The following is a 15,396-nucleotide window of genomic DNA, read 5'->3' as shown; positions in this document are numbered from 1 at the left end:
GCTTTTACCTGAAGAAAACACAGAACTTGTAATTGACAGGATTTAATATCAAGCGAAACGGTCCGTAGAAGTGTTAAATCAAGGCGACAGGCATATACACATACTCGTTTGCCCACAAAGAGCACACAGCTGAAAAGAGTTTCGTGTAAGATGGGGGTCAACCACGAAGGTCCAGCGAACAAGGGCTGCGGTCACAAGAACATGGCTATAATAATTTTTGATGCAAATTATCGTACACATAAATACCACTACTGAATCATGGTTACAAACCTTTATCATACAAAAGAAATGAATTAGGATTTGCTTTATTTTATCACTCCTACTTCTTTAAGGAAGAAGATTAAAGTGTCTTTACCTCTATACAAATAAAAAATGTAACAATGTGACAGATAGGTTTCCGGAACATTACACACAAAACGGACGATTTGACAAACAGGTGCCAATTGTATTCCCAAAAATTGCGTCTACATTTCCATGCACGAACCAACAACCTTATTTGTTTGGTCGCATTTGGGCATAAAATTACACAATAAAGGTAATATATGTACAAAACTGACAATAGGCTTTCAATAAAAAACAATGTTGGAGATATTGGAAGGTGTGTGATTTTTTTCGCAAGAATGTTTGCGTAAACCCAAGAATGAAATTGTCAACCGCTCATCTCAGTAAACAAAATAAAACATCAATATTTAGACAGAGAAACAAAAAACGCTAATTACTGTTTCGAATACAAGAATAATGGCGGATTTAAGATAAAACACGAGAAGAAATGACGACAAAAAAGCAAGGTCAAATGTGGTTTGTTTAAACAAGTTTTTTCACCAGCTAAGCGATCACCCATTTATCCATTTCTATGTACCAAGATGCGAAACAGATCGAGCGAGGGGCTAAAAATGCTTTAGCCCATACACAATAAACGAACCCACACAATCACCACACGGTGGCGCAAAGGGGCAGGAAATGCAATTGCAGGTCACTGATTGGTCGACAGCTCTTCCCTTTGCTTTAGTCAACGCCCTCGAATCCCTGAGCGCTTTCAATTGCTAAGTGAAGCTTTTGTCGCAATTCGTCGAAGGATTGGTATGGGGGGAGGTCGAGACGGTTAAAACTGCGTAAAAATATTTGCCTGTCGTTAACCACGATTTCAAAACTGAAATCTGATAAAAATCTACCGAAACGTCGAATAAGGTATTTTTTTAAGCCAAATTAAACTTGCAAAGAATAAAATATCGGGACAAGACCTTAAAAACTTACAACACAAAAAACTGATGCACGGTTTCATGGCATTTGTCAAAACATTTCTTACCAAGTATGCGCCCTCGGTAATTTTTCGGGTGTTCCCCACTTCTCAATGGTGAACAACTGTGGACCGTTGCTTCCCCACAGTTCAGCGAATCCGTTCATTGGAACACGTGACGTACCAGTAACAAATTGTAAAAAGCGAACGCGTAGTTCCGGATCCATCAGTAAAATTGCCTGCACATAAAATGTTGGCATGTTGTTACGTGGTCTGTTTTATTGTTTGCTCTTTTAGCTCAGCAACAAACCAATTCTTAATAATATTTGAATGTAACTAAGAGTTAAAGGCACATATTTTATAATCAAAGTATGTCGAAAATGTTTGTTCAGTATTGATTTAAAGGTATGTAATTTCTTGTTGTGTCAAACACAAGATTCGGATTTACCTTCCAGAACCACTGGATGACCATGTGGTTTGCAGTGTATTCACCCTTGTAGTTGGTGTGTCTCCGCCAATCGTTGACGTCCACGTCACCCAAACCACACATCAGCAACTCAAGCTCGTTTTCGTCAAATATTTTCAGCAGATTGCTGGGAATGATTTCGTTGAATCCCTAAATTTTTGACAAATTGCACGTTAACATTTGAAGGTTGGGGTGAGGGAGGATTAGTTTCTCCTTACCTGCAAGAAACTCTTCATTTGCTCTTGAACACGTGAAACAAACCTCCACTTTATAACCAACCTAAAAACAAGCATCTTAATCAACAGTTCTTTTATCGTACGCTTTTTTAGCGATTCTGCTGAAACGAAAGTTCTAAAAATCGAAAACCAAACGCACAACGAAACGTAAAACTTTACAGCAATTACAGCTTTGGTGGAACGTTCACTTACTGTATGTATTCTTTTTTGTTCTCATTGGTGACCTTGATGTTGCTTCCGTTTTCCTTGAGGTCATTTACCTTCATCTGCCCGAACAACTCTTCATCCACAGTGAAGCAAAGTTCCAAGTCTTCAGGATCGTTCTCCAAAATCCACTTGAGAGAGTTGTAATATTCGCTGTCCTGCAACAAAAAGTACAAAAATCCTTTCATACATTCTGCAGGAAATGGGCCCGTTTTTATTGAATGCTGAAGTGGAACAAAATATGAAACTCCTCTTGCTGCCAGGCATATTGCAATTCAAAATATACTGCTTTTCTGGAATAAAATTAACGTACTGTGTTGTTACGACGATTCGTCTGCCATTCAGCGAGACATTTTTTAGAGCAAAATATACCATTATCATTCAGGATCGGGCACGTGAGGAAAATGGTATTGAAAAACGATAAAGTAACACAAATTTAGGAAAGGCGAACTCACCACTGCCTCCATATCCCTCAATGTGATTGGTTTTCCCAACATCATCTTGTAGAAAGGTCGAATGAAGAACGCTGAAAGAAATCATATGCAGTTAAATGATATGAAATTACACTTATTATTTAAATTAACCATTCGAACGGGTCGACTACAAACTCCCCAGAAGGTAAGTTTAAGGTATTTGCAATCAGGGTATGTCCACAGTTTGCTTTGCTTAGATAATTCATATTTGTCTCACCGTCAAGTAATTTTCCATGGAAAACTGCCATTCCCGCCACTCGCCCAATGAAGCGGAACCATTCGAAATGGTCGTCATTGCACAAACCTGAGTTAGGGTTGATCTGTAGCGTGTAATTGTCCCTGCAAACACATGTCAGTTCACAACCTACATTCAATGCAAATGACCTGGACTTGGTTTATTGTGACGCAATATGCGAAAAATTAAATAAAACAAAAAAATAATCACAAAATGATGACAAGTTTTCATCGTAAGTCGATTTTAGCTGGAAATAATACATGTTTAACTTGGTTTTAGTTTAAACCTTATATTGTTTAACACATCAGTTCTCAAAAACCAACTTACGTTGCTGAATACTCAAAGAGGCCGTAATACGGGTTGAACATTTCCTTCGATAGAAGATAAAACCACTCCCTCGCAACACCACCATAATCGAGGCCCTTCTCACCGCGGAATTCGATCCAGAGTCGGGCTTTCAATAAATCGGCCTTTTTAACTTTGCTAATGGCACGGTACGAGTCGTTGAGAATGGTTCGTCGATCCACCTTCATCTCAAATCGATTTGGAATGTCTCTCTGCACAAAATCAGTTATTATTCCTGTACCAGATCACAATGAAAGTTGCAAGCTGGTTATGTATTAGAAAAAGACACATGTGGATTTTGAAGTTAATAAATACGTCTATTTAGGGTTTGTGCATTTGTCACAAAACACTTCAGCACAAAGTATAACCTGACCCAACATTTTTACGTACGTAGACAATGGCACCATCACACCGAATATCTGTACACGCACATGTCATCTGTTTGCAACAGATTCGTCATTTTTGTTCCAGTTTTGTTGTATTGTTTATTTTATCCACAGGTGAAACCGTGTCATCATATACATACAACATTAACCTTCCTGTAACTGTTCAATGGCAGAGACTGTTTTGTTTCAAAACTAATATTTGGTTTGCGGGAGCAGCGTCCTATGTCAAATATAAATTCCCCCTCACATCGCTCAAACCACAAAACCCTCAGCATTCGGTTGTATGCGAAGCCGAAACCGAAACAGACTCGCCAAAATTTTTCGCCCAGCTTAGATTTTGAACCAAATCATCTTACCGGGACGGTCTTGCTTAATTTGCTCTTGAAGAATTCATACTTCTGTTTGTAGTCACGCGAATATGGAATTGCCTGGCAAAAAAAACGACTTTCGTCATCTTCACATTTGTACAAAATGGCTTCACCACCGCATATGTGCGGGTATTTCTGGCAATAGTAAAGTAATTTCAGTTTTCCTGGCACAAGGTAGGCAACAATACATACCGGTCCAGTGATTTCCGGATTCTGCAGCCTTGGATCTTCCCACTGTGTCCTGTGTTGAACTGCAAACAACAACACAACGTTACAAAACCAGTCGCAATGTGGTGAGAGAGATGATGCTGTCGCACCGAACCATGTACTCGATTTAAAGTTGTCACAGATCAGTGATTTACAGACCTCCCTCCAATAAAGCATGTATTATGTGCAAACCCATACAAAAGTTGGACCCTACTGACAGGCGTCGACTCGGGTTCGTTCTGAACCGAACTGGGTCTTGTTACTAGGCAACTAAATACAAACAACGCGGACAGCAAAGTCACGTGTACAGAAGTATGTGATATTTCAATAGTTTTTTCAATGATTTGGAAAACGCAAACGCGACGCTTTGAAATTTAACAATGAGAGGTTTCGACTAAAAATCAACGAAAAGCCACAAAACATTAGTTGCTAGACCTTCCTCAATGCCATAAATCAAAGGAGCAACTGGGCTATTTGGTGATCTTTGTGGACCTGTTTCAAATTTCAAGACCCATTTTATTTTTTTGTGATGTCCTGATACAAAAACGAACTTTACGGCTGAAAGTATGATTGTTTAATAAAGCCCTGTGGACGCCCAGTTGAGAAACCTGCCATAAACACATTATGTTGCCCAACAGGTAGATGTTATCAGTGTCCTTATTCAAGTTCTTTAAAAATAGGTCGGGTAACTATACCAAAAGTACATGCATGAAAATTTCTTCCTTTAACTTTTCAATATTTGTTGTCGTAAAGAAATACACTCCGAAACCCTGGGTTCGCAATAGCCGCGAAACATCCTGGTAATCAAAACAATGACAGGCGCTGTGAACATAAGCGTGGTGACAACGAGAATACGTGACGTAATCAGATGACATTACACGAGTCGTGACGTAATGTCAATAAGTAGGCAGTTAATTGGCGAAAAGCTGTTTTGTGTTCTGTCCCTAAAATCCGTGTGTCGCACTTTGCCAGTAAATAGTGCAAAAGTGTTATTATCACCGCTGACCAACAACCAGGTCAAAATTAAACCGCTGTCACGTCAGGGACCAAAGTGTTGTTTGTTTTTTCGTCGGGAGCATCGTTAAACACAGATATAAACCACAGACATTTATGAGTTGCCGGAATGGCATAGAGCAAACCCTTCCAAACTTAAATAACAAAGATTTGAGGACGTATGTGGCGAGGGGAATGATGAGTCACATTATATTCGTGTCAGTGAATATCATCAAACAGGTCTTCGATTTTTTCGCGTCGGTTCCCTAGTAACTGAGGTACAATATTTCTCTTTGTCGTGGACACAATGTTTATGGAGTCGGTGTAACTGCACTGTTTAAGAGAAAAGCAAACCAAAAAAACACAAACACAAAAAAACATAGACAGAGCAAATGTTGTCATTTTCGCACAAAAAAATTGAACTTTAGATAAAATGCAATTATTGAAAGATATGCGTTTTACAGCGGCATGTCAAAAAATGAGAAGTTAACACATTATGGCAGGTAAAAAAAAAACTAATTTTACTTTTTATGACCTTGCAAGGAAATCAATTACCGCAAAAAACTTAAAAGTGAACATACTGTGATCGACAAAGAAAATCCTTCCATCTGTGTGTATTCTTTCCTCCCAACCACCCTGTGAATAAAATACAAGCACGGTTGATTAATTATTAATGAATGGAATATGTTGAAGTTACTGTGGTATGCAGCAAGGAGATAGAGTTCGGTTTGGGTACTGAAAAAACAGGACTTGAATTGTATGGGAACTGTTTAGTCAAATATTTGCTTTTGTGGTTTATGTAAAATCACCATAGACGCCACATAATGTTGTGCAACCTTACAGAAGTAAAAGCATTCCTGTTCAGGTTTGGGTTTTAACAGAACTTGTTTTTTTTGGTGACAATGCCAAACAAATGGCAGTCTTAACTTTACTTGGTTTTCTTTCATGGAAATAATGTATATAAATACCTTGTCAACAAATAAAAATGCAAAAAAAGCAGAAAAGGTAAATACTGATGTACTTAAGGTGGAATCTTCAGTAAATAAAAGTGAACACTTACAGGTAGGGGTCCCAGATCATTTGCACTTTTTAAGGTTTCTCGGGACATTGGAGGACGTTTGCTTCTTGGGTCGTCCCATGTGGTGATTTTCCTATTATGATCGATAAAGAAAACCCTTCCACCAGGAGCAGTTCTAAACACATCACAATGTTTACATCAGTTTATTCATTTGGAAACTAGCCTCCATGTTCATGAACAATGGCTGCCAAGGATTTGGCTCTTACTAAAAAGCACTTTTTAAGCAACAATCAATCAGGTTTCTTTTAAAGACAAATAAATTTTGCTCAAACACACCATCAGTATTTGCCAAAGCAACACAAAAGTATGTTTGTCTTAAAGAGAACAGATGGAGTTTTGGCTTGAAACTGAATGTTGTTCCAAATATTTTTACATTAGGATTGATGTTTACGCAAAACATCAGAAATATTAGCAGTGGTCACAATATTTAAGATCCTCCCTCAAGTAAATTCAAACAACATGTGTGTCAGAATAAGCATTGAATTTTTTAAGGTTTTTTTGCAGAGCCTGTTCGACTGTAGCTCGTACATAAAAATCAATACTAATTGTGAATAAAAGAACTGCTTTTAATGTTTAGCTGAAGTACAGAGAAGAAATGGAAGGAGGATTGAAATTATTTTCTCTGCTGAATCTTGACTGAATATATACATGGATACACATCACATTAGATCTTCAAAACTGATGACTCACTTTACCAGGTAAAAAACTAACAAAATATTCGCTTACTTCATTTCCCATCCTGGAGGTAGATATCTGGAGGAAGAAGATGGTGACGAACCTGGTGATGAACTGTGTGATCGTAAGCTCTGATTTCGCTGAATAAAAATATCACATAAATTATAATTGGAAAGACAAGACAAACTGACAATTCAAGGCCTGAAATGGAAAACACAAAATGAAAATTTCACTGCTTCTTTCCTTATTTGCGTTTTCGACCAAAGAATCATACTTCTACACATTTTCAAGTACAAGTACAACAAAACGTGCCAATGTTTTACACTAGGTAAACAAATTGCAGAAACTATATTGCTCGCAAAGATTTTAATATTTTGTAGAGCCAATTAATGAAATTATAAAAAAAAGTCCCGAATTCACAAAGTTTAACAACATCACAATCAGTGGAATGTAATTGTCAGTAGAATTCAGATCTTGCAGTATATGACTTTAGCCTGTGGCTGTCCACAGTGGGACCCCTATATACATATATAAAACTCATGCAGGATACATTTGCCACCCACATACATTTGCATCTTGTGTTGGTTTGTGCCATGTCGTCTTCTTGTTGACATGATCCACATAATACTTGCGGTTCGTCTTGGTATCAACCCTTAGTTCCCAACCATTAGGAAGATCATCCCTACTTGGACCATCAGTGGTTGTTGTTGATGGACTGCTGCTACTTGCTGTTACAGATCCACCATCTGTCATGGGTTCTGTCAAAAAAACGTGTTTTTTCACATAAACAAAATAGGCAAATTATTTAGTTGAAAAAAAAAACAGAGGTGGGTTCTACACATAACAAACTTGGTATGATACAAAGGAAATTCACAACTATGCATTACAAAACATTTCAACAGAAAAGTATATTTTTTCCTAAAACCATTATTTAAAATTTTTTTTATGATCATCAAATACTAAGTATTCTGTCAACAATACTCTAACAATAAAAAAAAATTCAAATCTTCCATGCAAAATTAATGCTAATACAAAGCTATTGACACCATCGTTGTTAGTGCCACAACTGCACATTTCCCAATATAGAAGTGCACAATTTGAATTTTGAAGAAGAGTTTAGATTTTTCGACAACTACTAAACAAAAAGAAAAAATTACAATGAAATAAAATTTTATGCAAAACTGATCAGATATGATTTGTTAACACACAGTTATGTTTTTTATGACTGTCAACTTTTGCCAAGACATTAATAATTCTTCATATAATCTTTTAACTATTGTGCACACATTATTGTCGATTTAATACCAGAAAAACTTTTTAAAAAACTTATATATACATCTATATTGTGGTTCCAATATAATCCCGCAAATCAATGAACAAAAAAAATAAATAAACATCATTGCTTGCAGCGTATGGTGGCAAGAAACAAAAAGCATCTCACCCTGACATTTGTGGTAACAAGTGTCCGTGAGTTTGCATGCTCATTACACATTAGAACAAAGCAAATTTAACAGTAAGAGCAAAATACCATTTCTCCTTTTTCTAGTTGCTTTGTTGTTTGTTGTGGAGGTAGCAATCACTGGATACACACATATATATGTATATATATTCAACACATTAAGAAAAAACAGAAATTTGAGTCAATACTATGGTTTATTACCCACTGTGACTGTGCTTGCATTGTTACAACAACATCCACATGACTTCAAAAAGATTATAAATTACATATGAATTTCTGCAATAAAGCAAACTACCTGAAATAGGAAGACTTGCTGATCTTGGGATTGAGTTATCTGATGGTTGATCACTTTCTGATGCAGAACTTGACACAGTAGATGGCGGTGAACTTACATCCAATACTTCCCACTGACAAAAATGTTTCAGTTAAAAGTAATGTACACACCATGCAACCAATTTCCACAACACTAAACTGGAATCAGTAACATGGGGAATAAAAGTGAAACAAATATGCTGAGTTTGCTTTGCACGAACAACTTTTATAAAGAACTGATAATTCCATTCATCAGTGCAAAAGCAGCAAAATCACAACCAGTTGTTCAATAAAGAGCGTTACTTACATGAGTAGTTATTAAATATGTTTCATGTGCGAACTCCTTTCAGGCTACCTTGTTAATATATAAAATATTACCTATGGTTTTCTTTTAATGGTTAAGGATAAAAGATGGAGTTTGTGAATAACTATACTAGACTCCTATTGCACTCCTTTTCACTTTTGGACATTAAATGTTTGATAAATGAACACTATTGTTGGACAACACTGGCCAATACTGTTGTTGGTGATGTATAAAATAAACAATTAGTCTCAATTATCCAAAATTTGCTACTTGAAATAAAATCCTTTTCGCCTGATTTCAAACATTTTGAATTGAATTTAGTCTAAATGCAGTTATACCACAGAAAAAAAGTTAACTACAACTTTCCAGTTAAATTCAACATATTATTAATTTTTTTAACTGTTTAATTCTTTTTTTTCTTTTTAAATTAAAGCAAAATCCAGCAATTGTGTTAATCTGTAGGCACTGGGATCAGAAATTAAAATAACAAAAATGTTTCATTATTCAGCCAAGAAGCACAATACCAGCAACCAAGTTAACCAAAAAAACAAACTTACAGGGCTGTCATCTTGATTGGAAGACTGTTCAGACAAATCCTCACTGATGTGTCGGCGATTTCTGAACTGCCTTGCTGCTTCCGACACATTAGCTTCTTCCTCTGTACTTGGTGTAGCAGTTGTGTCTGAAGTATCTTCCATACTCTCCCTCCTAACTTGAGCTTGGGAAGATGAGGATGGCTGACTTGTGATTGATCTTGAGAAAAACAAAAAAATAAATAAAATATACAATTGAGTACTCATAATGATCAGTGTGCTGCAGACAGTGCAGGCTATATTGCCAGGCAAAGACTTTTCTACTTTGTGGTACTTTGCAGGAAATGCCAAAACCAGAACCTTTTCGTTCATTTTAAACTCCAGCATTTACAACACTGGCAAGCATAAATGATATGCAGTTTAGTTAAAATGTTCACTTGAATCTTACTCAGTTGGTCGTTGCCACTGTGTGGTTCGAGTTTCATGATAAACATAGTAGGTTCTTCCAAGGTGATCCTGCCTCTCCTCCCACCCTTCGGGAAGGGAAGTAGATTGATCGACTCTTGCTTCATCATCCACCATTTCCCAGTCCGCCTGTTCCATTCAATATAAAAAAGAGGGCAATCAAAACAAAATTATCAAAGAACTTTCAAGGAGTTTGGCTTTGACAACAACAGCTGTCATGGCTACAATCTGGTCAGAGCTAAAAGTAAGCGTACAAGACTTAGATATTAATATATCTTGGTCATGACAACCGAATAAAAAAAAAACAGTTACAAAACTGTCTACCACAATCTACCAAATAACTAACAGGCTGAATTTGATGAAAAGCTTGTTAAATAGAAAAACTTAAGCTTGCAAAACAAGTACAGTGTTTCTCAAATAAAACATTTTTATTTTCTAAACCACTGCACTATAAAATAAACAAGGTATGGTAAGCCTAGACATAATTGACCAAAACAAGTTTGCACCAAAATTCTGTAAGGTAGAAGGTAGTGTATACAAACCTCCGCAGGTGAGTCATCATTACTTTCTGCATTACTCGTGTTATCCACAAAAGCAAGCTTTATTCTCAAGTGTCCCTTCACTCTTGATTTATTGCTGAGAAAAAATCCAGAACAGTTTTGGTAAATTAACTCTCAAATTGTACATGCTGTACAGTATTGCACAAAACAATGAAATTGAATCTTCCCACCAAAAAATTATAAGCAACAAAGTGTTTACAGAACTACTACCTTCTTGGTCTCAAAGGAAACTCTGTGTGGCGTGTTGGAGTGTTTGGATCTTCATTCTAAAATATATAAAATTGGATAACCAAATATTTCCAAATATAAAAAAGGTTTGACCCACTTCTACATATGAAGAGGTGATAGGAACATCTACTTGACCAAGAAAGTCATCTCTGGTCTGAAAACAAAAATAAACATATTTAAATATAAGTTTGTGTTTTCAACAATTGAGTTTAATGAGTGAGTAAAAAAGTACCATATTAAAAAATAGATAAGCTTTAGCTATGATATGATGAATAGCAGGATATGAAATATATATTTCATTTGTGGACATTTCAACAAATCAATCAACAACAAATTCTTGGAGAAATATACACTCAAAAGTAAATTATAATTACTATAGTAAGTATGCAGTTAAAATTTATCACATATATCTTTTAGGTATCATTTGAAACTATCCATAGGTTTGGCTGATAATAATAATAAATCTTGTACATTTCACCATCGCAAATGAAAGGATTTAAATAATTTACAATACATTTCTGAAAAAGGTTCAACTGTGAATCGAGAAATGCAACAATCCCATTTACATGCCACACAAAATTCCTTTGCATTGCACAAGCCCATGTGAGTTTTTGGGAAAGCCTATTGTGTGTATTGATTATTCAAGTATGAACTGTGCATTTCCTAAACCCTGAGAAGAACTCTCAAAGAGAGAGGCAGATAGACTCAACTCCAAGAGAGTATGTAATAAATACACCTTGCTAAACCTAATTTTGATTAGTGGCAACAAAAGTTAGGAACACAACAATGCTTTTGATAATTGTCCTGCCAAGAATGCGGAAGTACCATGCAAGCATCGTTAACAAGTAGATATAGTGCGTATGTTTGGGTTTGAAAATGTGGCCCAAAAATGATCAAAAATACTCAGTTAAACACCTTATCTGGGGGTTTTAAGGTCACGCATTACTTAACACTTACGTCCCTCATACGTGAGTCAGAAGCAAGTGGAAAAGCAAATAGTCCGGCGTGCACGTGAGTGCTGTCATGTGACCGACAGAAAAACGCCAACGCAACGTAACTATCAAGAGTCGCGGCGGCGGCGTCCGTGGAAACTTTTGGGCTAATAACGGAACTCCAAGCGACTAACTGAAAATTTTCCACGCAACATTCAAGATTGGTAAAGATAATAAAGCAGTGACAAGGTATACTTTTATTGTAATGCATAACCCGTACTGCTGCTACTCGGTATTGGTGTAGGATTGCCACGAGTTCGGAATTTAGTGCTAAAATCCGTGTCCGAAGAGAAATGGTAAAAAGTGCCTAAATTTGTAGAATTTTGGAAGCACCTCTTAGAGCCCGTAAATTAAGCTAACATTCCTTGTTTGCGACGCACGACACGACCTCAAAAAACGGTATCAGCGAAACAGCGATAACCCGACCATAAAAAGCGTCAGAAAATTAGAGAACTAAAATTTGCCACCGTAACTGACATTACTCTGTCCGGAATTTCGCATTGACAAATATAAAAACCCTATGTAACGCATGTAGTTTTTCTTAGAGGAGGGAAAACACAAAAATGGCCCAGCAATGAACTTGGCAGACACGAAGTATATTCCAGTTGAAACTATTAGAAAACAATTAAAACATAAATAAACATAACTTTCGAATGCGATACTTTAGTGGGATCATATCAATATATGACTTGGTTTTATTTAAACCTATTGCTTAAGCAACCACGTTAGCTTACAATCAGGTTTGTTCGCTTATGACACATAATTCATTGATCGGATTTGTACGTCACAAGATTTGCTGACATCACTATCACGCCTGCTACCTGGCAGGATTTCACTCTGTGGAATTATTGCGTTTGCGTTACATTGCTGCAACAAAAAGCAAAATCGTCGCATGTTGCTACGTCACAAGCAGTGACAAAATGTTCTCGAATGCTATTAAAAAGCTTGAAACTCATAAATGTTATGAATCGCATGGAACTCAATGCGCTATTTGCTGGGTTAGAGAGGACTCATAGAGAAAGAAATTCATTCATTTTCCTTTGGACCACACATTAAAATGGGCTGGTAGCATGAAGGACACTTCCTGTATTTTTACACCACCCCGATAAGTTTGATTCACAAATGACCACACGATTATTTCCCCATGTCCTCATACACCCATAACCGGAAAAGCCGTGCAATCTGTTTTGACTACTTGGGTTGGTGGATTAAAACATGACATGAACATACAGACCAGACCTTTAGTTATGACCCATTTCACCCAAGGTTGCTTACCAGCCTCAAAATTTGGGCAGAATTCCAACATAAAAACAATTTATCTTTGGCCTTTTGAGTAATGGATGAGCTAATATCTGAACAAATACTAACTTTTTTGAAGCAGTAATTTACCAAAGCACTTGAAAATTCAACAAACATGTTCTACTTGGACATTAAACTTACCAAACGGTTTTCATCAAACACTTCAAACAAAAGGCGATTTTCACGAGGTGCGACCTGTGGACACAATACAATACAAACTTAGGAAATACTGTCAATAGTGAGCACCAATTTAATTGTTTTCAAAAGACAATTTACAAGGTTTAGTTTGTTTTTGTGAATATTAAGTGGAAGCGAAAAACTTCAGATAAAATTTTGTGACAAAACTCAAAATTTGCATAACCAACTTTATAATAGTTCAAAAGATTACAAACAGCAAGTTGAAGGGCACACTATCAAATATCTACCTACAAGACATTTACAAAATTACCGGCCACTTGAAGTGAAATAGATATTAAAAAGTACAAAATTATGTTATAGATAAGGTTGTTTTACAACACAACAATGTTTATAATTCGACCAACTTACTCTGAAGAGAAACTGTTCATTCCATGTGGGATTTAATGTCTACAAGACAAACATAATACAAGTAAAGCATAGCTACATAGCATAATATGCAAAAATTATTGTACAACAAGCACATCCATCAACTAAGCATAGTTAACAAGAAATCTCTGTTCATACAACACTGAAACCAACACATTCTATATATACATGTTGAACATTTTCACAAAAATAGTTTTACTTCCTTGTAATAATTTGATTTATGGATCAACTGTTTGTATTCATTTTTGTTTTAAAAAAAAAAAAAAAAATGTTTTTAAGCATTTGTTTGTAATAGACACACCCCACAATATAAGTGATAAAATGTAAGAAACTAATTAAAATTTGTAAAGAAAAAGTCAGGTGCAAAGCAGTTGTATATACACACCCTTTTCTTTGTTTTAGTATTCACTTGATCAACTGTTCTGTTGTTTCCACCTCTGCCTGTTTTGTACAGCGAAACTGTCACATATGGATCACTGCAACATAAGTCAAACATAAACCAAAATGGCAGTATAAATAAATGGTGTGCGTAAACACCCATTGCAAAGTATATATCTTTACTCCAGAATGGAAATATTATAATTTTTGCAGAGGATGTTTTTCAACATCCATTGATTATGATGCAGACAATGTACACAAAGGAAATGTTTTTAAATATTAATGTATATATTGTTTATTTTTTTGCCTTGATTATCAACAAAAATCTTTTATAGAAGTTTGTGACATATTTTCCAATCTACTTGGATTGGCATGAAAAAAACATTTAAGGAGAAGTGCATACATGTACATTATTCCTGATAATACAACCATGCCTTAAAGGTCTTGCAGTCAAGTATACTGTCAATGGGTGTCATAATGAAAATATTCAGTTTCCGTTAACAAAAAAACACAATGAATTTTCCAGTGTTGAAGATCGGATTGACACTCCCACATCAAGTCAGGATCTACAATAATTTTCACTTACCTAGCTCCGAATATGTCTTTTTTTGCCAAACTATGTCCTGACAAGATGTCGATTTTTACAACTCGATGACCGGCCTGAATAAATATGTATATTATTAAAATAAATGAAAGCAAAATATAATTGTGTTAGTTTAACAACACATAATAACATGTACTTACAGCAGGGGTACTATGTCCATGGACTGCCATTGACCTAACATTCTCTATAGCCATTAACTACAAGACAAAAATCTCAGTTAAGCACAAAAAAACAACTAAGTACAGCCTGACTAAATGTATAAACTGTATGCAACATGGCACATTGGCACTTTATTTATAAACGTGCAGAACATAAATTGTAGCAACAGTCCTGGAAACACAGCTTTTTTCGTCTAAAATTTTATAGTTTAATTTTTGTTCCACTAAATTATTTTCGACTCATGACAAAATGATTTCCTCATCCTTCCAAAAAGATGTTGCAAAAAACTGTTGATTCGTTTCATCAACTCCCCGCCCCAAAGGAAACAAAAAGAACAGGCAGGTACTTAACCACTAGCGCCACCAGTTGTTGTAAACACAACATTTTCCGCTGATACGCCTGAACAATTTTAGGAAATTTTATGTTTGTTTTTTTTTATTGTAGATTTTTATAACTATAATAAACAGAAAAACGGCACTAGTCACTTAAGCAAGCATCGAATAGTCCACAAGGTAAGTTCAAAAAATGCTATAGGCCTAAAATTCTGTCAAAATGGAGAAATATTAGATTGTCTGTGGTGTAAGAAGAGAAGTACTCTTCTGGGGCACTGACAAGAACCTGTATGATTTTCGGCTA

General features: G+C 35.9%; 1 protein-coding gene across 2 annotated transcripts; it reads right to left on the bottom strand.

Moving 5' to 3' along the window:
- Positions 1-32: 32 nt before the first annotated feature.
- LOC145899292 (E3 ubiquitin-protein ligase NEDD4-like) lies at positions 33-14,834 on the bottom strand. 2 transcript variants are annotated; one of them, XM_082988024.1, is made up of 26 exons: positions 14,742-14,834; positions 14,584-14,657; positions 14,005-14,095; positions 13,602-13,640; positions 13,197-13,250; positions 10,862-10,918; positions 10,747-10,802; positions 10,519-10,612; positions 9,960-10,105; positions 9,536-9,731; positions 8,658-8,769; positions 8,432-8,482; positions 7,471-7,661; positions 6,955-7,043; positions 6,211-6,343; positions 5,732-5,786; positions 4,143-4,201; positions 3,939-4,010; positions 3,179-3,408; positions 2,834-2,955; positions 2,599-2,669; positions 2,132-2,301; positions 1,922-1,982; positions 1,686-1,853; positions 1,307-1,476; positions 33-1,108 (listed from the first exon to the last, which is right to left on the bottom strand). In XM_082988024.1, the coding sequence occupies exons 1-26, from the start codon at positions 14,793-14,795 to the stop codon at positions 1,006-1,008; spliced, it is 2,718 nt and encodes a 905-aa protein (XP_082844150.1). In that variant the 5' UTR covers positions 14,796-14,834; the 3' UTR covers positions 33-1,005. The 2 variants fall into 2 exon arrangements, with proteins under 2 accessions (XP_082844150.1, XP_082844151.1); XM_082988025.1 differs by lacking the exon at positions 8,432-8,482 and having other exon boundaries at positions 14,742-14,833.
- Between the last annotated feature and the right edge of the window lie 562 nt (positions 14,835-15,396).

Source organism: Ascidia mentula, chromosome 4, assembly GCF_947561715.1.
Source record: "Ascidia mentula chromosome 4, kaAscMent1.1, whole genome shotgun sequence".
Lineage (NCBI taxonomy): Eukaryota > Metazoa > Chordata > Ascidiacea > Phlebobranchia > Ascidiidae > Ascidia > Ascidia mentula.
The sequence above is the reverse complement of the archived record's forward strand: the minus strand, read 5'-3'. Positions and strand labels throughout refer to the sequence as shown.